The 23,148-nt window shown below is 38.3% G+C and overlaps 8 protein-coding genes and 1 non-coding gene across 15 annotated transcripts; 6 read left to right on the top strand and 3 right to left on the bottom strand.

The window, feature by feature from the left end:
- The first annotated feature begins 115 nt into the window (after positions 1-115).
- AT1G09160 (Protein phosphatase 2C family protein) lies at positions 116-3,264 on the top strand. Of its 2 annotated transcripts, NM_179290.3 has the most exons (9): positions 116-377; positions 767-1,011; positions 1,090-1,261; positions 1,354-1,571; positions 1,699-1,806; positions 1,890-2,015; positions 2,099-2,331; positions 2,443-2,698; positions 2,787-3,264. In NM_179290.3, exons 2-8 carry the CDS (start codon positions 802-804, stop codon positions 2,660-2,662), a joined length of 1,287 nt encoding a protein of 428 aa, NP_849621.1. In that variant the 5' UTR covers positions 116-377; positions 767-801; the 3' UTR covers positions 2,663-2,698; positions 2,787-3,264. The 2 variants fall into 2 exon arrangements, with proteins under 2 accessions (NP_849621.1, NP_172388.1); NM_100786.4 differs by having other exon boundaries at positions 2,443-3,264.
- A 106-nt stretch (positions 3,265-3,370) lies between these two features.
- Positions 3,371-4,226, top strand: AT1G09157 (transmembrane protein, putative (DUF679)). Its single transcript, NM_001035933.2, has one exon. The coding sequence runs from the start codon at positions 3,465-3,467 to the stop codon at positions 4,194-4,196; it is 732 nt and encodes a 243-aa protein (NP_001031010.1). The 5' UTR covers positions 3,371-3,464; the 3' UTR covers positions 4,197-4,226.
- Positions 4,227-4,871: 645 nt separating this feature from the next.
- On the top strand, positions 4,872-6,240 carry PP2-B15 (phloem protein 2-B15). The gene is made up of 3 exons (NM_100785.3): positions 4,872-5,267; positions 5,336-5,454; positions 5,529-6,240. Exons 1-3 carry the CDS (start codon positions 5,019-5,021, stop codon positions 6,028-6,030), a joined length of 870 nt encoding a protein of 289 aa, NP_563837.1. The 5' UTR covers positions 4,872-5,018; the 3' UTR covers positions 6,031-6,240.
- Positions 6,241-6,701: 461 nt separating this feature from the next.
- AT1G09150 (pseudouridine synthase and archaeosine transglycosylase (PUA) domain-containing protein) lies at positions 6,702-9,831 on the bottom strand. Its single transcript, NM_100784.4, has 9 exons — positions 9,469-9,831; positions 9,252-9,315; positions 8,570-8,651; positions 8,406-8,473; positions 8,207-8,304; positions 7,551-7,687; positions 7,401-7,468; positions 7,088-7,151; positions 6,702-6,970 (listed from the first exon to the last, which is right to left on the bottom strand). Exons 2-9 carry the CDS (start codon positions 9,260-9,262, stop codon positions 6,953-6,955), a joined length of 546 nt encoding a protein of 181 aa, NP_172387.1. The 5' UTR covers positions 9,263-9,315; positions 9,469-9,831; the 3' UTR covers positions 6,702-6,952.
- A 53-nt stretch (positions 9,832-9,884) lies between these two features.
- SR30 (SERINE-ARGININE PROTEIN 30) lies at positions 9,885-13,323 on the top strand. 3 transcript variants are annotated; one of them, NM_100783.6, is made up of 12 exons: positions 9,885-10,129; positions 10,253-10,318; positions 10,405-10,479; positions 10,559-10,661; positions 10,747-10,793; positions 10,901-10,958; positions 11,082-11,131; positions 11,275-11,331; positions 11,405-11,517; positions 11,615-11,692; positions 12,635-12,692; positions 12,960-13,323. In NM_100783.6, exons 1-12 carry the CDS (start codon positions 10,043-10,045, stop codon positions 12,972-12,974), a joined length of 807 nt encoding a protein of 268 aa, NP_172386.3. In that variant the 5' UTR covers positions 9,885-10,042; the 3' UTR covers positions 12,975-13,323. The 3 variants fall into 3 exon arrangements, with proteins under 3 accessions (NP_172386.3, NP_683288.2, NP_001320500.1); NM_148447.4 differs by having other exon boundaries at positions 12,297-12,692; NM_001331804.1 differs by having other exon boundaries at positions 11,615-12,692.
- A 192-nt stretch (positions 13,324-13,515) lies between these two features.
- On the top strand, positions 13,516-16,293 carry AT1G09130 (ATP-dependent caseinolytic (Clp) protease/crotonase family protein). 3 transcript variants are annotated; one of them, NM_100782.5, is made up of 10 exons: positions 13,516-13,952; positions 14,213-14,314; positions 14,388-14,510; positions 14,589-14,648; positions 14,807-14,903; positions 14,991-15,064; positions 15,285-15,338; positions 15,413-15,496; positions 15,709-15,833; positions 16,002-16,293. In NM_100782.5, the coding sequence occupies exons 1-9, from the start codon at positions 13,644-13,646 to the stop codon at positions 15,796-15,798; spliced, it is 993 nt and encodes a 330-aa protein (NP_563836.1). In that variant the 5' UTR covers positions 13,516-13,643; the 3' UTR covers positions 15,799-15,833; positions 16,002-16,293. The 3 variants fall into 3 exon arrangements, with proteins under 3 accessions (NP_563836.1, NP_001184945.1, NP_001031008.1); NM_001198016.1 differs by having other exon boundaries at positions 13,573-13,952; positions 15,709-15,789; positions 16,002-16,284; NM_001035931.2 differs by having other exon boundaries at positions 13,594-13,952; positions 15,709-16,025.
- Positions 16,294-16,372: 79 nt separating this feature from the next.
- On the bottom strand, positions 16,373-16,444 carry AT1G09110. The gene has a single exon. It is a non-coding gene; the product is annotated as a tRNA-Glu (tRNA).
- A 53-nt stretch (positions 16,445-16,497) lies between these two features.
- RPT5B (26S proteasome AAA-ATPase subunit RPT5B) lies at positions 16,498-19,333 on the top strand. The gene is made up of 10 exons (NM_100781.5): positions 16,498-16,719; positions 17,064-17,180; positions 17,420-17,527; positions 17,646-17,837; positions 17,936-18,127; positions 18,224-18,342; positions 18,420-18,507; positions 18,589-18,708; positions 18,889-19,029; positions 19,109-19,333. The coding sequence occupies exons 1-10, from the start codon at positions 16,603-16,605 to the stop codon at positions 19,184-19,186; spliced, it is 1,272 nt and encodes a 423-aa protein (NP_172384.1). The 5' UTR covers positions 16,498-16,602; the 3' UTR covers positions 19,187-19,333.
- On the bottom strand, positions 19,275-23,122 carry RBOHB (respiratory burst oxidase-like protein). 2 transcript variants are annotated; one of them, NM_202070.1, is made up of 12 exons: positions 22,734-23,122; positions 22,418-22,577; positions 22,255-22,303; positions 22,052-22,165; positions 21,472-21,909; positions 20,926-21,312; positions 20,705-20,800; positions 20,478-20,593; positions 20,292-20,394; positions 20,144-20,217; positions 19,565-20,064; positions 19,275-19,475 (listed from the first exon to the last, which is right to left on the bottom strand). In NM_202070.1, the coding sequence occupies exons 1-12, from the start codon at positions 23,116-23,118 to the stop codon at positions 19,366-19,368; spliced, it is 2,532 nt and encodes an 843-aa protein (NP_973799.1). In that variant the 5' UTR covers positions 23,119-23,122; the 3' UTR covers positions 19,275-19,365. The 2 variants fall into 2 exon arrangements, with proteins under 2 accessions (NP_973799.1, NP_172383.3); NM_100780.3 differs by having other exon boundaries at positions 20,144-20,394.
- Between the last annotated feature and the right edge of the window lie 26 nt (positions 23,123-23,148).

The following is a 23,148-nucleotide window of genomic DNA, read 5'->3' as shown; positions in this document are numbered from 1 at the left end:
ATACTAATTCTATAATCAAACTTAAGAATATACGATTTCTATAATTAAACTTAAAACTATACTAATACAATTCCTTACCTAAAGCGGGACTTTTGAGGGGCAATTAAGTAATTTCGAGAAGTTCATCATATTTCTTAATAAAATTAGCTGTCTCTAACCCCCGCGTCGCTGTTTCTTCCCAATCTGAGAAAACTCTCACTCTGCAACTTCGTTTCTCTTCTCCTTTCTTAAACCTCTCACGCGGTTTCAGACTTCCGTTCGCTTACCGAAGACGGCTCGGAAATTCTTTCCTGAAGAATCAGCGACGACCTTAGCATTATCTACAAGTCATCTTTTCTGCTAGATCTGTTGTGTATACTACTCGCGATTTCATTTTGGTGAGTTTATTGACTGCGAAGAAGCCTCAATTAGTGTTCTTTTACTGATTTTGCTATTGCTCGATTCTACTTTCGATACATTTTCCTGCATCTCAAAAGATAGCCAATTGTTGGAGATTCTAGAATTCTCTAGATTAGGGTTTTCCTCTGCATTTTCTCTATATTTTTTTATTTGTTTGGTTCCATTAACCAAAAAGAGTTTATCTTTGAGTAATTCCGTAGAAACCTCAAATTTTTGGATGAGAATCGAAATTTAGTAAAGTTGGTTACCATTTTGTTCTCATTTTTAGGGAGATAGATTGTTATAGGGTTCCTTAGTATTATTTATTAGAATTGAACCCTAAATGTTTGCAGCAACTAAATAATTTTGTTTTCTGTGATGAACAAAGAATTTGTTCCAGCCAATGCTGAAGGCTAGACTAAAATGAGCGTGTCAAAAGCATCGAGGACGCAACATTCGCTCGTTCCTCTTGCGACCCTGATTGGTAGGGAGCTGAGGAGCGAGAAAGTAGAGAAGCCTTTTGTCAAGTATGGTCAAGCAGCTCTCGCTAAGAAAGGAGAGGACTACTTTTTGATCAAAACTGACTGTGAAAGGGTACCTGGTGATCCATCATCGGCTTTTTCAGTTTTCGGGGTAATTGAGGCATTCTTCCCTTTAAGGATTCTCTGTTTTAGTGACGAATAGCTTACCCTTTTTCTGTTTTGTCTTCAGATATTTGACGGACACAATGGTAATTCAGCTGCCATATATACTAAGGAACATCTTCTGGAAAACGTGGTGAGTGCAATTCCTCAAGGCGCAAGCAGGGATGAGTGGCTTCAAGCTCTTCCTAGGGCTTTAGTTGCTGGCTTTGTGAAAACTGACATTGAATTTCAGCAGAAAGGTCTTAGCTTATGCTTATTTTTTAAAGGCTTTTTGCTTTCTATTCTTGTTTTTCAAGCATGCTCTAACCGATAAGATCTGTTGTGCTTACAGGGGAAACTTCAGGAACAACCGTGACTTTTGTTATAATTGATGGTTGGACTATTACTGTTGCTTCTGTTGGTGACTCGCGCTGCATATTGGACACCCAAGGTGGTGTGGTTTCTCTACTGACTGTTGATCACAGGCTAGAAGAGAATGTTGAAGAAAGAGAACGCATAACTGCTAGTGGAGGTGAGGTCGGAAGACTCAATGTATTTGGTGGCAATGAGGTATGATCATTTCCAGTGAATTTAAGTTACTGTTTCATTGTGTTTTGGCTGTGGTGGGTTTGTAATGTGTAAGAAGTCCTTGGATTTTCAATGATATTAATGTGCTTTGATTATGCCAATGCAATAGGTCGGCCCACTACGATGCTGGCCTGGTGGTTTATGTCTTTCGAGGTCCATTGGTGATACGGATGTGGGAGAATTTATTGTCCCTATACCACACGTTAAGCAAGTGAAAGTAAGCTCCCTTTCCCTTGGTACATTTTTCATTAATTCTTATATTTGACATTGATCAAAAAGTATTTTTATCTGTACGTTCAGCTTCCTGATGCTGGAGGGAGACTCATCATAGCTTCAGATGGTATATGGGATATACTGTCTTCTGATGTGGCTGCCAAAGCTTGTCGTGGTTTATCTGCCGATCTTGCTGCTAAACTTGTTGTTAAGGTTGGTGATCAACCCCGTTGATTTCATTGTGTTCTTCCTCTGGTCTAGATTCCTCTTTTTTCTGAATCATATGTTTTTACCAGGAAGCATTGCGAACAAAAGGGTTGAAAGATGATACGACTTGTGTAGTCGTTGACATAGTTCCATCTGGTCATCTTTCCTTGGCTCCAGCACCCATGAAGAAACAGAACCCATTTACCTCATTTCTTTCAAGGAAAAACCATATGGATACCAACAACAAAAATGGCAACAAGCTTTCTGCTGTTGGAGTTGTAGAAGAATTGTTTGAAGAAGGTTCTGCTGTGCTTGCAGATAGGTAATCTTCTAGCCATGAGTTAATATTGTCAAACTCTTATCCAACCCGTTAAGTAACTGAAACTTCAGATCCTGACTATCAGTCTTTGTTTGCTCGTGTTTTGAAATGTAGATTGGGAAAGGATCTTCTCTCAAATACGGAAACTGGGCTCTTAAAATGTGCTGTATGCCAAATAGATGAATCTCCGAGTGAAGATTTATCAAGCAATGGGGGTTCCATCATTTCCTCAGCATCTAAACGATGGGAAGGTCCCTTCCTATGCACAATATGCAAGAAAAAGAAAGACGCCATGGAAGGAAAAAGACCAAGCAAAGGTTCAGTGACTACTTGAAGCCACTTGCGTGCGTGAAAAAAATCATAAAATCCGGTAAGAAATTTGTATGTTTCTCATTTTCTTATCTAACTTCTTCTCTTGTGCTCTGTAAGAGTAGCTTGGTTTTGTGTTCTTTTCCCAGGTATTGATTGGAAAGTAGTAGTAATAGTAGAAGTTTATGCAAATGTTTGTAGAGAGAGAGAGAGAGAGTGTGTGACAATAGATCCAATTCTTATCCATTGTTTAAGATTTCCCTGGATTGCGTTCTTGGCATTATGCTGACCATTTACCTTCGTAGATGTGTTTTTGTTTGGGAAATTGCTGATATACTAACAAGAGTTTCCAAGTTGTAAGTAGAATTCATATTTTGTTATTGTCACTCAATCCTATTGCACTCATTCATTGAAGTTTGTTTCGGTTTATATATATATGCCTTTGGTTATGCGAAATGAGATTGGTTTTGGGATTACTACTGTTCGGTTTGGTTTATGCTTTATGATGCGATCTTGAATCTAGAATCAATGTGTTTGTGATTGTATGGTTACGTGGTTCGATATGTCCGGTTTACTTTGGTTCTCACTTCACCGGTTACCCAAAAATAAAATAAAATTGTTGTATGGTTTCTATTTATTTCGTTTTACAGACTGAATAAGTGAATATTTGCATGGAAACCGAGATATGAGTCTGAAGCAGTAGCAGTTCTGGAAACAACAAAAATTTGATAAACCGTCGTACTAAAGATAGTTCGAACAAAAATCCAAAACACATTTCTCATTTCACAAAACAAACGAAAACTATTGAGTCACAAAACACAGAGAGAATGGAGAAAACAGAGGAAAGCGTCGGAATCAGAGTTTACACGACGACAACGACGCAAAATCCGTCACCAACATCGTCTCGGTCGCCCAAACCTGTCCCTCTCTCTTCACTGCCTATGCTTCCGGCAGGAGCCGCCGCGGGAGGAGGAAAAGGTAGAAAACGTCGCATGGTGGCGAAAGGAGTTCAAAAAACGGTTTCGAAGACATCAATGCTCGTCAATTTCCTTCCGACAGGAACTCTCTTGATGTTCGAAATGGTTCTTCCGACAATCTACCGTGACGGAGACTGTAACGGAATCAACACACTCATGATTCATCTTCTCTTGCTTCTTTGCGCAATGTCTTGTTTCTTCTTCCATTTCACCGACAGTTTCAAAGCCTCCGATGGGAAAATTTACTACGGTTTTGTGACTCCACGTGGACTCGCGGTGTTCATGAAACCACCCTCGCCGGGGTTTGGAGGCGGAGATGTGATTGCAGAGAAGGAGATTCCGGTGACGGATGAGAGGTATAAGTTGAGGGTTAATGACTTTGTGCATTCAGTGATGAGTGTTTTGGTTTTTATGGCGATCGCGTTTTCGGATCGGAGAGTCACAGGGTGTTTGTTTCCAGGAAAAGAGAAGGAGATGGATCAAGTTATGGAGAGTTTTCCGTTAATGGTCGGAATTGTTTGCAGTGCTTTGTTTCTTGTTTTTCCGACCAGTCGATACGGTGTCGGATGCATGTCTACATAATAACTAATTTCACTTTTCTGTTGTTTTGTGATTTTTTAAGTATCTTTTTTTTGTAGTATTTGCCTTGTAATTTAGAGTATATGAATTTAATCCACTGACTACTATCCATCGTTTTATTAGTGTTTTACAAAATAGTTTCGAGTAATACACATGTTTTCCTTGATTCCATTATATTATGTCCTACAATATAGTAGGTCGGTGAGCTTGGCTTGTTTGTCGAGATGAAGTCGAGTTTATGTCAGTGAAGTTATCATGATCTTATCTTCAAAGATGAAAGATGTTGATATCGCAAAGAATTCTCAAGAAATAACAAAACACATAAAAATCTAATCAGCCGAGTTACAATAAATCCCTAATAAGGGTTTGAGTCACTTCACTGGACAAAAACCTACTTTGGTACATGGCACGTGGAAACACACGTGCCTAAAATAAACTCTTGCCAAAGTTCGTAAAAAAGAAAGATATTTTCACTGGAAAAAATAAAGTTGAATATTTTCCATAATCATCTTAACCAAAAACCTCAAAAATATTCACAAACTATGTTTTCAGGGAACAAACTCTTGTGTCTTTATTTTGACACAAGAGAACAAACCTTTTTTCTTGACCAAAAACCATCGAACCTTTTGTCTTCCACTAAGGCAATGATATTAATTTCAGGATTGTGCACTTCGGTCCAAAATAGTAACTACTAGGACGCTTATATTTACGACTCATCATCGGTCATGTATTTCTTCTACAAAAAAAAACACTAAATAAAACAGAGCCATAGTTTCATTAATAATCTTCTCTCGCTTTCTCTCTTTACTTTAATTCTGAAGAAGGATGATGTTACCAGAAGCATGCGTGGCGACTATCCTCTCATTTACAACTCCGGCTGACACAATCTCGTCGGCGGCTGTCTCATCAGTTTTCCGAGTCGCCGGAGACTCTGACTTTGTGTGGGAGAAGTTTTTACCGACCGATTACTGCCACGTCATCTCTAGATCGACTGATCCTCACCGAATTTTCTCTTCTAAAAAGGAGCTTTATCGATGTCTCTGTGAATCAATTCTCATCGATAATGGCAGAAAGGTCTGTGATCTTTATCTCTGTCTCTGCATGTGAACCAATTCTTGGTTTAATGTTAAAATTCATTTCAGATTTTCAAGATCGAGAAGCTTTCAGGGAAAATATCGTATATTTTGTCGTCAAGAGATCTTTCCATAACTTGGAGCGATCAAAGACATTACTGGTCTTGGAGCCCACGATCAGATTCAAGGTCGTTATTAATTTAATCATATCATTGGTGTAACAGTGTAAGCAATAATTTTTGTTTCAATATTTTGATTATAGGTTTTCCGAAGGAGTCCAACTTATAATGACAGATTGGTTAGAAATCATCGGAAAAATCCAAACCGGAGCTTTATCGCCGAACACAAACTACGGAGCTTATCTGATTATGAAAGTAACGTCACGTGCCTATGGACTAGACCTAGTTCCGGCAGAGACATCGATAAAAGTGGGAAATGGTGAAAAGAAAATAAAGTCAACTTATCTAAGTTGCTTGGATAACAAGAAACAACAAATGGAACGTGTGTTTTACGGACAAAGAGAACAGAGGATGGCGACGCATGAGGTTGTCCGAAGTCATCGGAGGGAGCCAGAGGTGAGAGACGATGGGTGGATGGAGATAGAGCTGGGAGAGTTCGAGACAGGATCAGGAGAAGGTGATGACGACAAGGAGGTTGTTATGAGTCTGACTGAAGTTAAAGGTTATCAATTGAAGGGTGGAATTGCCATTGATGGGATTGAAGTAAGGCCTAAACCCCTAAAAGTGAGGGCCGGGACCAACTAAAAGATGAGTGCCAAATTTTGTGTTTACCGGATAATGTGTTTGGTTTGGGTAAAAAAATGTAAGATGAGAAAACTGTTTTGGTGGGTTGGTAATAACTCTAATCGAGTTATACATTATTAATTTATAATACATTAGAGTAGATAGTAGTTTCTTTTGTTTGACATTTATTTGATAACATTCTGAAAATTGATTAATATCCGTTAGGTATCATTTTGTTCAAACATCTCTGTCAATTCAATTGTATTAAAAATGAAAGCGTTTAAGTAATATTATCCATAATAGAAGTACCTAAAATCACCATAAGCTATACAAATACGAATAATTCTGTTTTAACGACATTTTGCAAAAATAGTATACAAAGGGAGATATCCACGCTTTACCAAAGTAAAAGTTAATATTGAATAGGACAACAGCGAAATAGACGTGTCTTAATGTCGTCATTTCATTTGGCACATGAGGACATTCTTAGCTCATATCGAATTTCTAGTGTTACCTAATCTCATGTTAGGTGGCTTATACAAATTTTTGGTTGATACAACGTCGTCATATCGTGCAAGCACGTGTATGTAGTACTATTATAGCTTTAATACCTAATTAGTAGATAAACAGTGGGCACATTCTGCCTAATCGTTTATACTTTATAGGCTTATAGCAATTTGTTAAGTTCAATTAGGATGACTTTAAATATATTCTGACCGAAATAAATTTGAACAGCTTTTTAATCTTACTTGTTTGATTATACGGAATTAGAAACTGTAACCTTAGCTAAGGTTGACGTTCCCTCATAAAATAAGTATCAAATGTTTGAAAACAAATCAAACCAAAGCTAAGGTTGATCCGGACAAAAGCTCCATAAGTTTAGAGAGAACATAAAAGGAGACCAATATATCTCTCCGACACTGATTCACATTTGACATTGTCCTCAGTCTAGTCGTTCCATCTGCAATACAAATTTCAGAAACTTTTGATTTGTGTTCTTCCAAAATCGATTTTTATATCAACAATGAGACTGCTTGGCAATACTACGAATAGAGAAACCAGAGACAAGTATTGGTACCTTCCAGAGACCGTCGTTGAGGTAATGCATGTTGTCAACTCCTATTCCTTTGTTAATGCTCTTTCTGTGAACATACACAAGAAAAGTTTAGCGATGCGAAAGAAATTTTATGAGCAAACAGGGGAAACACGGCCAAAATTGATCCTGGTGCAGGTATGTGTATCTAAGGGAAGAAGGAATATCAATAAAGTGACAAAGATAGGGTTACTTGGAGAGGCCTGGAGCCAAGAGACTGTATTTTGGCTAAGATACGAAAGTATATCAAAGCACATGTTTGTATTTTCAAATAAATTCCAGCGAAAAATTGACTTACATGTCCTTTGCTGACATTTTGGTGAAGCCTATTGCTAAGGCATGTTGCTTTCCTTCTGCATATATGGCCTAAACAAATACAGATTCATGGTTTAAGATCAGCATATACAAACAAAAATGCAACCCAGGGAAATACTGTTTTTATTCATACCACTGGCCTTTCAGCCTCGACTTCTTGATCCAGAACGCCTCCCGGGGATGTAAGACCAGGACACATTATGTTTGCACCAGACAGAACAAACTTTATGGCACCTCTATCAACTTGAAACCTCTTCATTATATTTGGGTCTGCAAAACTCCAAACATTCAGCTGCCAAATTTTTGACATTCGTGGCTAATTGAAAAAACTCCAAGTTTCTTTCTATGTATCATTCAAGTATGTAAAAGTTAGCTGAACGTGGTGTTTTCAAGAATATTTTATACTCTTCTGGTAACAGCCAATGCCAAAACCTTCTCACTATGATAAGGGTCAGCTAACCCGGAAAACATAAAACAAAATATACTAAACAAAAATCCTGGCTAACCAATCATACGTGGACCTTTTATATAGTTCACTCGCATGAAAAAAGCCAAAGGAACAACAACTTACAGGAACCAAACCCCAGGAAGTTCTAAATAACTCAGAGAAAAGTGTCGGACATACTATTCAGGTATATGCAGTATTTGAACCAGGTAAGTTCTACTGCAGACCACAGTAAGACTAACAGGTGTGAAGAAGAGTGATTGTATGAATAAAACACCCAGATATGTTATGTTTTGATAACAAGACCATATAGCATGGATGGTGTGAAGGAAAAGTGATATTACATTGATGAAGAAGCCGCAGTGTTGGCATGTATGGCCCGTCACGGATACAGAAGAAGAGGGGGACATTGTTGACAACAACTAGGGTCAGATGGTTTGGGCTGCACGAGAAATATAGTCAGGAATACTGTAAGACATAGATAGTGGGTAAAAGAAAATTCAGAAAACAAAACAATGAATATGAGTTTGTTAATTTACAGACCACTTCACTACGATAAGAGGAATCTTTTTGGGAAGTAGATCCTCCATCACTGATTCAAGTCCCGGGTACTGCAACATTAACATAAACATATTTATATCTGACAAACTTCACGAAATCATAAAAGTTTAAGAAGGGGAAAAAGACAAATGAAACAACAGACATACCTCATCTTGGATACTCTGGCGGATCCTACGTTGAACAGATGCCTTCACTTGGTTTTGTGATGAAATCTCCTCCAAACAAAACCTAAATAAAAAGTAGTGAACATAAATAACACCTTCATAGACATAATGGTATATCAAATAGATCTAAAGTTGATAGCAGTAGGGAAAAATAAACTTTATACAAGATTCACTATGAATGTATAAGCATGTTTCAGGAGATGGATAAACACAAACTCCATGATAGTAGAGAGTTTAGACTGGTCAAATCAAGACACAAACTTTCCTCTATGACCCACGACTCTTTGTACAGATTTGATAAATCAAATAGTGACACTATCAATATAGAAACCAAAACTTTACAATAGCAAGATGTTAGCTTTTGAGAACTCAAAACCTTCTACTTTGAAGAAAATATAACAACCAATATGCCCATACCAAGGCTACTCTAAGCAATCAAATTAACAATGTGGTCGACAACAAGTAGAAGGGAGTGAGTTCTCGATAGTTATTAGAGTAAGTGGATACTAAATAAAGAGACCATCACATTCTTTATCAACTAGTATAAACAATGCCGAGATGTTGAAACCACTAATTCTTAGATTCTACAATCCGGGTATGAAAAACAGTTTCTATCTAAATAAAAAAGTAGAGAAAGAATCTAGAAAGAGACAAAGATGCTTACTTCTTAAACATGTTCGAGGTTTATTGAAAATGATCACCAGCTTCTAACTATGGTATCTTCTTCCCTGCAAGCGAACAGTGGAAGATGATTGATAACGGAAATATCGGAACATCACTCAACAAACCAAAAATTTGGACATCATATCGCAACAAATTCAATAGGAAAAATACTGAAATTCCAAAACAGAAAAACCAAACGGAACAGAGCAGGAACTCACGGACTGAGAGAGACCGTGGACGGTGTCACGGCGGAAAATGGTCTTGGACGGAGTTACTAATCGGCGAATTGAGATTTGAGAGGTGGTAGTAGAGGAACCGAGAGAATGTTTCTCTCAAAAAAATCCCCAAGTGTTTCCGATCTAGTGTCTCTTTTGTCCAAAAACGACAGTGTTTAGGAAACCTAGGAGAATGAATGACCCGATGGTCCGAATCCGATTCGAAATTGGTTCGAATTGTAATAACTAACATACAATATTCCGGTTTGAATGATAAGAAAAAACACATTCGATCCGGTTAGAACAATATATTAACAGGCCCATTAAAACATATGGGCCGATCTTGATCAACTGGGCTATTCATCGTTGATACATGCGGCCGCACAGGATTAAAATCCAGTTCCGTTTTATAAAAGGATACTAGTTTCCAAACGAACGGTGGTTGTCTCCTTTCCAGAACAATCTAACGCTTTCTCGAACATCTTCTTCTTCTTCTTTCTCGAAATTATTTTTCCAGTAATCAATTTCTTCTCTTCTAGATTTTTACAGGAACTAATTTTCTGCTCTGAGGTATCAGATGAGTAGCCGATGGAATCGTACGATCTACGTTGGGAATTTGCCTGGAGATATTCGCAAGTGTGAGGTTGAAGATCTCTTCTACAAGGTTTGAAAATTCCTCTTTTCTCTCGATAAAAATTGAATTCATTATGACTTGTTTGGGTTCATAAATTTGCAATTCTGTCTTGCTGAGACAATTTAAATCGACTCTTATGTATATTTGTTTCAGTATGGACCAATTGTGGACATTGATTTGAAGATTCCACCGAGACCTCCTGGTTATGCCTTTGTCGAGGTATATTGATCAAGTACAAATTTGTTTTTTTCTTCTTCTTGTAATAGTATAGGCTAATGACTAAGATAGTTTGTTATTGGTGGCAGTTTGAAGATCCTCGTGATGCAGACGATGCAATTTATGGACGTGATGGTTATGATTTTGATGGGTGTCGACTTCGGGTTAGTAAACGCATGATGAAAGCTAGCTTAATTTTCTGTAATTTCTTGTAAAGGTGTTATCTTTGTGTGATGTTTTTAGGTTGAGATTGCACATGGTGGTCGTAGATTTTCACCATCAGTTGATAGGTACAGCAGCAGCTACAGTGCGAGCCGTGCACCTTCAAGACGCTCTGACTACCGCGGTTTGTAGAGTCTTCTCGATTGTGTTATTTGGTGTTGTGTAAAATTTTATATTTGAAAACTCATTTTTACTACCTAAACATGTAGTGCTTGTGACCGGATTACCGCCTTCTGCTTCGTGGCAGGACCTTAAGGTAAGGGACACTATATAGTCTTTTTCTCTGAATGTTGGTTCTCTATATCATGTTTTGGATTTATCTCTTTTCTGAAATGATGTTATTTGCTATTTACGGGTGATTAGGATCACATGCGCAAAGCTGGAGATGTCTGCTTCTCTGAAGTTTTCCCTGACCGTAAAGGTGAGTTGACATTCGATAGTTTGGATAAGCTTTTGATTGATGTGTTAGTAAATTAGTCTTTGTGAAGGAGAATAGGTGTTAAGCATCTGAACTGCTAAACTCACATTCAGTATTTCTTTGTAGGCATGTCTGGGGTTGTGGATTATAGCAACTATGATGATATGAAGTACGCAGTAAGTTTTATATCTTTGCAACGCAAATGTTCCTGGACTTATGCCTTAGACTGCTTTTGTTTCATAGTATACCGAGCTGAATTTATCTTCCTGGAGGCCAGTGTTGGATCTTTGATGTTCCCTTAAAATTTTTGATGTGACAGATAAGGAAACTTGATGCCACTGAATTTCGAAATGCTTTCTCTAGTGCTTATATACGGGTATGTTGTATTGCTTTCTTTGATTTTGTTAAGCATAAGTGGATATGGAGTCATCTCTGAATTTACTGTTCAGGTGAGGGAATATGAGTCGAGGAGTGTGAGTCGAAGCCCAGATGATTCTAAAAGCTATAGAAGCAGGAGTCGGAGCCGTGGTCCAAGCTGTAGCTATAGTAGCAAGAGCAGGAGGTCTTTTTTTTTTTTTTTTTTTCATAAACCTAAGACATATAAGGGATTTTTATTGTAACTTATTTATGAAATTAACTGACTTCTAAATGCAATGCAGTGTGTCACCTGCTAGATCCATTTCCCCGCGTTCACGGCCCCTTAGTCGTTCTCGCTCGCTATACAGCTCTGTCTCAAGGTATGAGTGTTAGATTTGTATCATTATTATATATGTAGTTACCCCTTCATGGATCACTTGTTCTTGCATAGTGAACTCCTTACTAGCTTTATTACTTACAACTAAGCACCTTTTGTTGCTTCCGTACACAGTTGAATTTGTTTGAGTCTTTTTTCCCTCATAGTGGACTAGTCTATTGTCACTTGATTTTCTTCCTTTGTTGATGTTTTCTATGTCATGCAAACTCCAATATGGGTAAAGGTTACCTCCTTGTTTGGGATTACCAGAGTTCCTTTTCATTTCTTACACGTGAATGTGTTTGTTTTTTATGTTTTGAGTTCTTGACAGAGATGCTCCCATCATATTTAGTCCTTTTCCTTTCTCTTTGTGTCGTTCTCTTCTGGATGTTTCCTTCTGATAAAGCTTTACTTCTTAACTTTTTTCCAGCGACGGTGAATTTATTACGTATCAATCTTCATTATCCGACTTATAATTTAAAGAACACTTAGCTAGATGTTTCACTTTTTGAAAATTTATTTCTATCGGAAGGGGGAAGATGGATTTCTGAGGCATGTCCTCGATCATTTACCGTGATTACAATTGTATTGCGTTGTTTGTTTTCTAGATCTGGCTCACTGCTACGAGCTGGGGATTGGATCTAGATGGGTCATCTAGATGGATTCTTGGACTGGATTTACAAAGCTGGATTAGCATGAACTTGAACTTCTGTTTTTACGGTCTGGTCTGGTCTGGTACTCCGCGCGTATCAGCTGTAGGATCTGATCGCAAAGTTTTGGACTATGATTACTCTGATTCCTCAATATATTTATCTTTTTGACAATAGTGGATTCTGTGTTGAGTTCTTTTCTAGGACAGCATTTAAGCTCCCGGGACTAGATGGGAGATGGTCAGTAAATTTCTTTGTTATGCCACACTTACATGGGGTTTTTGGTCTTGCTGCAGGTCCCAATCAAGATCAAAATCAAGATCAAGATCAAGATCGAATTCTCCAGTTTCACCTGTAAGTCTAAAAGCTGAACCTTCTTTAATTCACAATCCATGGTGTTTGTTTAAATACCTGCTCACTTTGGTTGTTCTTCAATCAACACCAACTTAACGAAATCATGAGACAGACTATAAAATTTGAAGAGTCTTAGAACGACTAGGTCTCACCAACCTCTGTGTGCACTAAAAATCGCCTCTCCAAGTGTTTCAGCAACATAATCTACCTCTGTCATGTGTTATCATTTCTTCTTCTCTTAACGGTATTACATATTATGTTTTGCAGGTGATATCTGGTTGAAAATGAAAACTGGCCACTGGCTGTACCCGAATCGTCTCAAGCTTCTCAGGCTCCACTGCTAATAGAATTTGATTCCGATTTGGGATTATTATACTGGTCTTCTTGTATGGGACGACCAATATGTCTTTCTAGTTTTAGTTGTGAACCTGGAATTGGTCTGTTATTGTGTCATTAAAAAGCCGGAAACTCTGTCTCGGCTGCATAATAAAGTTCATCAGACATTGTGTTGGGTGTGGTGAGGTTTTTCCATACATATACATTTACATTACAACTACTGGTGTCTTTTATGATTATCTTAAACTAAACTTGCAGTGTTAAAACTAAACTTGCTTTTGTTTTTGGATAAGATCACTCTAAAACGGTACAACCCCTGCCTGTATCCTACCAACAGTAACAACACACTACAGCTCATAGGCCATAGCACCAGAGTTTTGTGTAAACGAAATGGCCCAGAATAATTGCAATTTGGTCCGAAAGTAAAGTCTATTGCGACTGGGCCTGTTCCCTAAAATGTGATTTGGGCTATAGCCGGAATATCAAATAGCGGGTCAACCCGAAACCCGACCCAGTAATTATTCTCTCCCCTCCGAAAGCATCGATAAATCCTCTGGTTTCCTTTGTCCAACGAGTCCATTTTCGCGAGCTTCCGTGTCCAAGAGCTCCTCGACCATGGCGTCTTGTTTACAAGCATCCATGAATTCTCTGCTTCCACGCTCTTCTTCTTTTTCTCCTCATCCTCCTCTATCTTCGAATTCATCCGGGAGAAGAAACTTGAAGACTTTTCGTTACGCCTTTCGCGCCAAAGCCTCTGCCAAAATCCCTATGCCTCCGATAAATCCAAAGGATCCTTTCCTCTCCACGCTCGCTTCTATTGCCGCGAATTCTCCGGAAAAGCTTCTCAATCGGCCGGTTAACGCTGATGTGCCGCCATATCTTGACATCTTTGACTCCCCTCAGCTCATGTCTTCTCCTGCACAGGTTAACTATTCTCCTCCATTTTCCGATCCCGATACAATGATTTGTATGCGCTTTGCGTTTAGTTAAGTCGTCAAGTATCCAGCCTCTAGTTATTGCACACAGACTGACTTAATTCTGAGAGCTCCTTGAATTTGCAAGAGTTACTGTGAGATGTGCCAGATTGATTACGCAACACTGTGATTTGATGAGTTTGATAGTCGCCACATCACTTTGATTTCACTGTTTCAAATCCGTTGACGGAATCTATTGGTTGAAATTAGGTTGAAAGATCAGTGGCTTATAACGAGCACCGACCGAGAACTCCTCCACCAGACTTGCCATCTATGCTTCTTGACGGGAGAATTGTTTACATTGGAATGCCTGTAAGTTATGTGGATTCTTATGGATTTTTTGGTTGGGACTGCATAGACTGATGATGACATATTTTGCTTTCAGCTTGTGCCGGCAGTGACTGAGCTAGTTGTCGCTGAGCTAATGTATCTTCAGTGGCTGGATCCCAAGGAACCCATTTACATTTACATCAACTCCACAGGGACCACTCGTGATGATGGAGAGACGGTAAGTTTGAAAACTTTGTGAATCTTTTGGACCATTTCTCTTGTTAGTTCTAATTTCAGTGAATAACTCACTAAACAGGTTGGAATGGAATCAGAAGGGTTTGCGATCTATGACTCTTTGATGCAACTTAAAAACGAGGTAATGTTAAAATATGAGTTATCAGCTTGTGAAATGCAAACATGTAAGTAATAAGTTTTGCTAGAGATTGCACAAGCTACTTGATCTGTTACCGAGATAAACACTTTTTCGTCTCCACGGTATTTTTCATGTGAGCATGTTGGTTCTTATTTGTGCAGGTACATACAGTATGTGTGGGAGCAGCCATAGGTCAGGCCTGTCTATTACTTTCTGCGGGAACCAAGGGTAAACGGTTTATGATGCCACATGCCAAAGGTATAGACTTCGACTGCATTCTGGCCGCTTCTATGGCTCACCATTGATAATCAGAACCTCTCATACGTTTGATTCATTATGTCACAGCGATGATTCAGCAACCACGTGTACCTTCTTCTGGGTTGATGCCTGCCAGTGATGTCCTGATTCGGGCCAAAGAGGTTTGATGAATCGCTCTACACACTTAATATTCTGGAAATTTAAATTTGATCGAGATTTTCTCTTTCTGCTTTGCTTCTACCTACTTTCCTATATTATATCTCTGATAATTTGGACAGAAATTTCTCACTTAAGCATTTGGTTCAGAATTTCATGACCTAATTAGGTGAAGAATCTGAGTTTGATTACTTCATCTTCCTCATTCCTGTTATGCAATTGCAGGTCATTACAAATAGGGATATACTTGTGGAACTACTATCAAAGCATACTGGGAATGTGAGTGCGAAATATTTTCATAACTTTGTGGAGAAATTTGATAGCTGATTAAAACATTCTTATATGTCATATAGTCCGTGGAGACTGTAGCTAACGTAATGAGAAGGCCATATTACATGGATGCACCAAAAGCTAAAGAATTTGGAGTCATTGACAGGGTAAGTTTGGGCACTGTAATTTTTTGATGTTGCTTTTCATATGCACATACTAAAAGATTAAAGGTTACATATCGTCACCAAGCAAAGTAACCTTTCCAGTCAAGTTTCCCTCTCTTCTACCTTTTCCTGATGTTTGCCTGTGCGTAATGATGAATTTGTTTTCATACTTTTCCAAGTTAAAGCTTTAAAGATGGTCTCATAATCATTGGCAGATTCTTTGGCGCGGTCAAGAAAAGATTATTGCGGACGTGGTTCCTTCAGAGGAATTCGACAAGAATGCAGGGATTAAAAGCGTAGTATGAGTCTAGTCTTAAGTTTTCTTGGCCTAAATCATACTGTAAGTGACACGCGTAACTCTCCATTGCTACTCTAGGCATGAATCCATCTTATTCATGGAAATCTCTGATGAAGAAATACAAATGCATCTAACTTACCTGCAAATCATTAGAACGCACGCTTGTATTTACAATGATTTGTATTTTGCTTGAACTCTACTCATTTGCAGGCGTCATGGAGAAGAACAAATAGACTGACCAAAATCACATTGGCCGCAGACTGCCTTGTTTCAAATCACTTGGTAAATGTGAACATGCGATTAGGAGAATCATACTTAAAGGATCTTGAAATATTATGATAAAATTGTAATGTGTTTGTTCGTTAGCAATAGTAAATACAATCTTCAACTCTCTTCTTCACCCTTCCGATTTGAATATTGAACAGTTTCTTACTTGTTTCCATTTGGCTTCACTTCTTTTTTGGTCAGCTTTTAAGAAAACTACATCATCAATTTGACCAGATTGCTTAGCAATAACTTGATTTTAAAATAGATATAAGATACATTGTGAAAAAAATAAAAAGGATACAAAACCAAAAACGCTCCGATGCCGGGAATCGAACCCGGGTCTCCTGGGTGAAAGCCAGATATCCTAACCGCTGGACGACATCGGATTTGTTGTTGGGTATTGACTGTGATAATATTTAATACAATACATGTGTTATTAAATTAAAGCTGTTTCTTCGCCCAAAAGCCAAACTCTGTTTCCTATTTATGTCTTCTGAGATCTCTCGTAGACTCTTACAGTGATTAACTCAGGCTGCTAAGGGAGATGGCAACGGCGATGGCGGAGGATACGAGCTTCGAGGGAGACCAACTAGCTTCCATGACTACTGATGACATCGGTAGAGCTTCTCGTCTCTTAGCCAACGAGATTCGCATCCTCAAGGTCACCACCCTCTCTCTCTTCTCTCTATATTTTTAATCTGCTGGCTACTTGGAACTAGTATATTTCTTCATTCCAAGCTCACTATTACCTTAATTTGATTAGCGACACTTTGATTAGTTTTGAAGAAGATGGATGATGTCTGAGAGCAACGATAACTCTTGTTTCATATCACACTTTTTATCAGTCAAAGATATCGAAATTCACTCAAAGTACTTGTTTTTATAGTTAGATAATTATAGAATATGATTAGAAGACATTTATATTTACTGGTCTTTTGCTCATTGGATGAAATTCACCAGAATTTTTTGATGTCTTTTTCTCTCAAATACGTTGATTTGTTGTAGGAAGAATCGCAGAGGACAAACCTTGATTTGGAATCAGTGAAGGAGAAAATAAAGGAGAACCAGGAGAAGATTAAGCTTAACAAACAGCTTCCTTACTTAGTTGGCAATATCGTTGAGGTACTTTCACTGACTCTTCTCTTGGGGTGTTTCACATTCCTTATATGGGGCTTTTGGTTTTGGTATGTATAACATTCCTTTTTGTTGAGTGACACAATTGTACTATGCTTTTGATTACTAGTAGTGTTAGCCTGATGAATTCCTTGAATCTTTGCCACAGTAGTTCAGACATTTTACCATCAAATTTTTTTTTGTGTAATGATGGAATTAGGATTTGATCTATTATCCGTGCTTTCTAGATTCTTGAGATGAGTCCAGAGGATGATGCAGAGGAAGATGGAGCGAATATCGATCTGGACTCTCAGAGGAAGGGAAAGTGTGTCGTTCTAAAAACATCAACTCGTCAGGTGAAGTTTTAGACTCTTATATCACCGTTAGAGAGATTTTCAGAACTAGTGGGGAACAAACTCTGACTACTAGTGTAGTGTTTGTATAATGATCTCATGGGTTAATTATACTTTTCAGACCATCTTCCTCCCTGTTGTTGGACTTGTTGATCCAGATACATTGAAGCCTGGGGACTTAGTTGGAGTTAACAAAGATAGTTACTTGATTCTGGATACTTTACCTTCTGAGTATGATTCAAGAGTAAAAGCAATGGAGGTCGACGAAAAACCTACTGAAGACTACAATGATATAGGGGGACTAGAAAAACAGGCTAGTTGATGACTCTCCTGTTTCATGTTTCCTTAGTTTTTAGTATCTCTGGTACAATATTTGATGTTGGTGACTCTCCTGTTTTTGTAATTAAACAGATACAAGAACTTGTTGAAGCCATTGTGTTGCCAATGACTCATAAAGAGCAGTTCGAAAAGTTGGGTATCCGTCCACCAAAAGGTGTACTCTTGTATGGTCCTCCTGGAACCGGAAAGACGTTGATGGCCCGAGCTTGTGCAGCACAGACAAATGCAACTTTCCTCAAACTAGCAGGGCCACAACTTGTTCAGGTATGAAAACTAGAGTAAACGTAACTGATTTTGATCTTGTTCCTGTGATATTTTTTGAACCAAACGGAAAGTAACTTTTTTTAGACTTATGTATAGATGTTCATCGGAGATGGAGCAAAACTTGTCCGTGATGCTTTCCTGCTTGCAAAAGAGAAATCCCCTTGTATTATATTCATAGATGAGATTGACGCAATAGGGACAAAGCGTTTTGATAGGTACTCTATCTAGAGTCATGTCATAACTATTTTATTTTCTTTCTGATGACTAATGCTGACTTTTAATTGGCTTACAGCGAAGTTAGTGGAGACCGTGAGGTACAAAGGACAATGTTGGAGCTGCTCAACCAGCTTGATGGATTCAGCAGCGATGATCGCATTAAGGTTGTTACCCCTCATATTACCCCTGCAAATGTCTATTTATTTAGTGAAAGGCATGAAAAACTCATAATTTTACAAACTTAGGTTATTGCAGCGACAAATCGTGCTGATATACTAGATCCTGCCCTTATGCGTTCTGGTCGTTTGGATCGTAAAATCGAGTTTCCGCACCCCACTGAAGAAGCTAGAGGCAGGATCTTACAGGTTCTGTATCCTTTACTGCATCTTTTCTTTTTTCTTTCTTTATTTCTATGTCGTTTTAAAGCTAAAATTAGAGAGCTTCATGCACTTAGACAAGTCTTGCTGTGATTTTCTATGTATTCCGCGGATAACTTATCTTGGGTACTGTTTTGTTTTTGCATAATGTTGGCGATGGGGTTACAGATACATTCAAGGAAAATGAATGTGAATGCAGACGTCAATTTTGAAGAGCTTGCTCGGTCAACGGATGATTTCAATGGAGCTCAACTCAAAGCAGTGTGTGTTGAAGCGGGTATGCTTGCCCTGCGCCGGGATGCAACTGAGGTATGCATATATCTTTCGTCTTAGTGGTTGTAACTTTAGGATGTGGATGATATGGAGGAAATGGTAAATGTGTGTGCAGGTGAACCATGAGGATTTCAATGAAGGTATAATTCAAGTACAAGCCAAGAAGAAAGCAAGCTTGAATTACTACGCCTAAGTCCTCTTTTATGTACACTCTTCTTTCTCCTCTTTACATTATAGAAAACTTCAAGTTGTAGTCTCAACTTTTGAATCTAGAACCCCTTCAAAGTGTGGTTATAATTATAATAGATATCAGCTTGACATATTTTGCTTATTATTTTCTAATGATGGTCTGATGGATGAATAGAATCGAAACTAGAAATTTTCCTTGTGGAACTCAAACTTGGTCGTAGTTTTCCTAGAGAAATCTTGAGCCAGTCTCTTTAACTCTCCTATGATGCATGTATTACCACAGTAGAAAACCCCTACCAACAAAATAGAAAAAGGAAAATCAGTTACTTACTAGAAAGATTCTACAATAGCTATGGAATTGTTGTAATAGCTAGTGACATACCAACTCGTTGATTGACGTGGTTGACTGCGACGTGCTTGAAGACACTACGCCAATTGGGTCGAGCGAAATGGGTTCGGACCCGAGTGCCCGATACGATGTCAATGCCGCTCTTGGCGTGGTGCAATGACTGCAACATGGTGATTAGTGCTGACCTCGCATCTCCTTCCTCATACACGCTAGTGCAGTAATTATGTAGTTCAATCATCCCCTCACTATCATACTCAGCTACCTCGTTCATGACCTCACTGAACCATTCCAATGATCCTTGCTCTCTTGTTACCCAATAAAAATAAGCTCGTTTTGTGGCAACATAGTTTTTTATGTGTTGGTTAGTGCCTCGTTCGATGGAATTCTGGTTCTTGATGTTGTTAAGGACGTCCCTGATTATGCTGATTAATGGCGTCGCTCCGATCCCTAGACCTACTAGAAGCAATACATCGTAGTTCCGGTAATCTTGTGCGGGTGCACCATATGGACCATCGATTAACAGCCTCGGAAACCTTTCCATGTAAAATTCATTAGAAAAATTGCTCATGTTTTTAAATCATGATTACTCAAATTATAAATCAAAAACTGTACCTGGTTATATTGTTGGCTTGACCTATGTCAGCTATGAAGAGCCCACTTTGACTTGTTGAGGGAAGTTGACAAACCTATGGTTTTGTAATTAAACAAATCAAGTACATATATCATTAATTCACAAATGTTACTCTTGAAAAATAGTAACCTTGGAATATAAGGATTTGAGTTGCGATGTCCAGTCTCCGAGTGTGCGGATATGAACGCTGAGGTAATCATCCCCGGAAGCCGAAGTAATTGAAAACGGATGCCTACACAAAATTGAAAATAGGTTAATAATAAAGTTAAAATCTTATGCTTGTACAAGTTCAGTGGCATTGTATTGTTGATATACCATTGTAATGGTGAGACGTCAGAACAGTTAATATATATGTACTGTCCACTTGTGTACTTGAAACCTTTAGGCTTCGACATGTAAAGTGAAAGTACATTTCCTGGATATACTGCCACCTGAAAATCAGTTTGATGTCAATAGAAATTAAAAAAGTGAAATATATCCTTGATTTTTGTCTATAATAACAAGAATGCATGTATATTATTGTGAACAGATCATAGAAATACCTTCAAAACCTTGACAGCCTTGGCACCTGGTCTAAATGCACGAATCAATCGTTCAAATGCATATAGTAGTACGGGAACTGCCAGATACATCCACGTCTGTCCAAAGGTAATAATAACAAAGGATGCTTTCATCAACAAAAATTATCATATGATCTTTTCGTCTGATTTTCTGAACACTCCGTGATTAATCAAGACGCAAGAAAAAATATATGTATACGTACCGTCTTGTGGTACCATTCCTTTGAGAGATAAACAAAATAGCCATGCACGATGAGAAGAACATAAACGATGACAAACAAATGGTGTGAGTACCAAAATGCGTTGAAACCAGTCAATCGTTTCAACGATTTTGGTAGGTTTGCCCGGTTTCGTCTGAACCACGACTGCGCCAAGACGTAGGCCACTAACATAAGAACCACCATGGTAACACCGGTCCACCCGTCTGTCCCTTTCATGAACCATCCATAATTTTCAGGCCTCTCGTCTCCGAAAAACTTTTTCATTGGCTCAAACTCTACATTTTTTGCATGCAGCAAACGCGGGAAATCACATGCCAGGTGAGATATAGCGTGCAAGCCTATTCCAACCGCGATCCCAAATGCAACAACCTGCATGGACATAAAGATTAAGCATAACCAAATTATATTGTTACAAAAGTCGTATATCTTTTTGTATTCTTCTACAACAACAAAAAAAACATGGATTATTGGACAATGAAAATTATATAATGTGTATAGATATGATATATATTAATATACATAATTTACCTTGTGGAAATTGATATTGTCATCAAATGGAACAACAGACCCAATAAGCTTGGACTTGGTCCTTAGCCAAGTGATAGTGTTCCTACAAACGGGCAAGAGAATGAGAGCCATGTTGAATTTCAAGGTCTCTGCACTGCCTTTGGCCACGGTAACACAGTAGCCCATCACCTCGAACACGGTTTTGCGTTTATACTGGAGAAATTTCCAAGTGAAGAGAGTGATGCAAATGGATATCCACAATGTTAACACCCAAATCCTTTTCCAATTTTCCAAGAAGAAGTATGATATATTCATAGCAAATCTTTTCACCGGGTTTCGATCTTTTGTTGGTATGAGCTTCTGGCTCAACATCTTGTTGAGTGCACGTTTGTTCGCGGAAGATGGACTGTTATTTGATTGGCTAGGAACTTGGAGAAGCAATGTTTCCAAGTTATGTAACTGCAAGTAAACCATTGCTCAACTATATTTTCAAACACATTGAAATATATAACAAATACATTTACAACTGATTTTAAGGATTTAACCATGTTTTTAATAGTGATGTTAAACAAGTGTAACCATTAGATAGTAGACAACGAACCTCAATATATCCGAGGTTGTCGCGATCTAGTTCTTCCATGATCAAGGCAGCATATTCATCTACATTTTCTTTAATCTTTGATAGCTTGTTAGCCGAAGCACTTAAAGCAATTATCTATAATTCAGCCGAAACAACTTAGATTGTAACATTTTTATATTAGGACCATAACGAAATTGAGATCAATTTAATAAGGTATACCTCACCTCCTTAACCTCATCTCCTGTAATACGTCCGTCCAAATTTTTGTCCACCCTTATATACATAAACACAAAGAGATAACTAATCAACTTACCATATTTTATGACAAATGATAATCATGCATTATACTTGTCAAAATACTATAAATAAATATAAAATCATGCTTACATATCAAAAAAGATTTGCAGCCTATCATCAAAACTATTGCCTGTGATCTGCTCCCAGAATTCAAACAATTCAGTTTTGGTGATTGACGATGACGTAGTCCCTCTCCTTCGGACCAACGCCTCAAAAAGCTCGTTCACAAATTCGCTAGATTCAACCATTCCTATTTAGTTGAAATAATTCTTTTAAAATTCAGTTAAAAAAAAAGTAATAAAAAAACAAAACTGTATATGAGAAACAAGTTGAGTATTGCAGTGAAATTACAGAGAGAAAAAAATGAAACCAAAAAAGGTATATTATTTAAAGTTTTTTTGTTTACCTATGCAATGTCCAAATTTGGATTTAGGGAGTTTCCCTTCAACGGCCAACTTATCAAACCTCATTGCAACCTCATCCCAGCCTCTACCAACGGCGTCGTTTTTGGCAATGAACCTCAACCCTCGAAGAGCAAACATAGCACCGAACGACTTACTACGGTCGAGCCGGCGTGAAGCAAACGATAGCGACTTAACCATCGTTTTCAGCCTCCCGGAAAGAACCGAACGAAGTGTCGCCTTGGCCTTCATTGTGTTGATGGTTTCGTCTCGCACTTCGAGTGTGATCTCGACGTAGTCCTCATCAGGATTGTCTGAACCAGTGGCTTTGCATCGGGAAATCTTGTTTGTCTCACCTTCTGACGAAGATTCCATTTCTTCCTCCCGCATTCACTACAATTACATTATTCACGCTGTTTT

Source organism: Arabidopsis thaliana (assembly GCF_000001735.4).
Source record: "Arabidopsis thaliana chromosome 1 sequence".
NCBI lineage: Eukaryota > Viridiplantae > Streptophyta > Magnoliopsida > Brassicales > Brassicaceae > Arabidopsis > Arabidopsis thaliana.
Note: the sequence above shows the minus strand (reverse complement) of the source record. Positions and strands in the feature narration are given on the sequence as shown.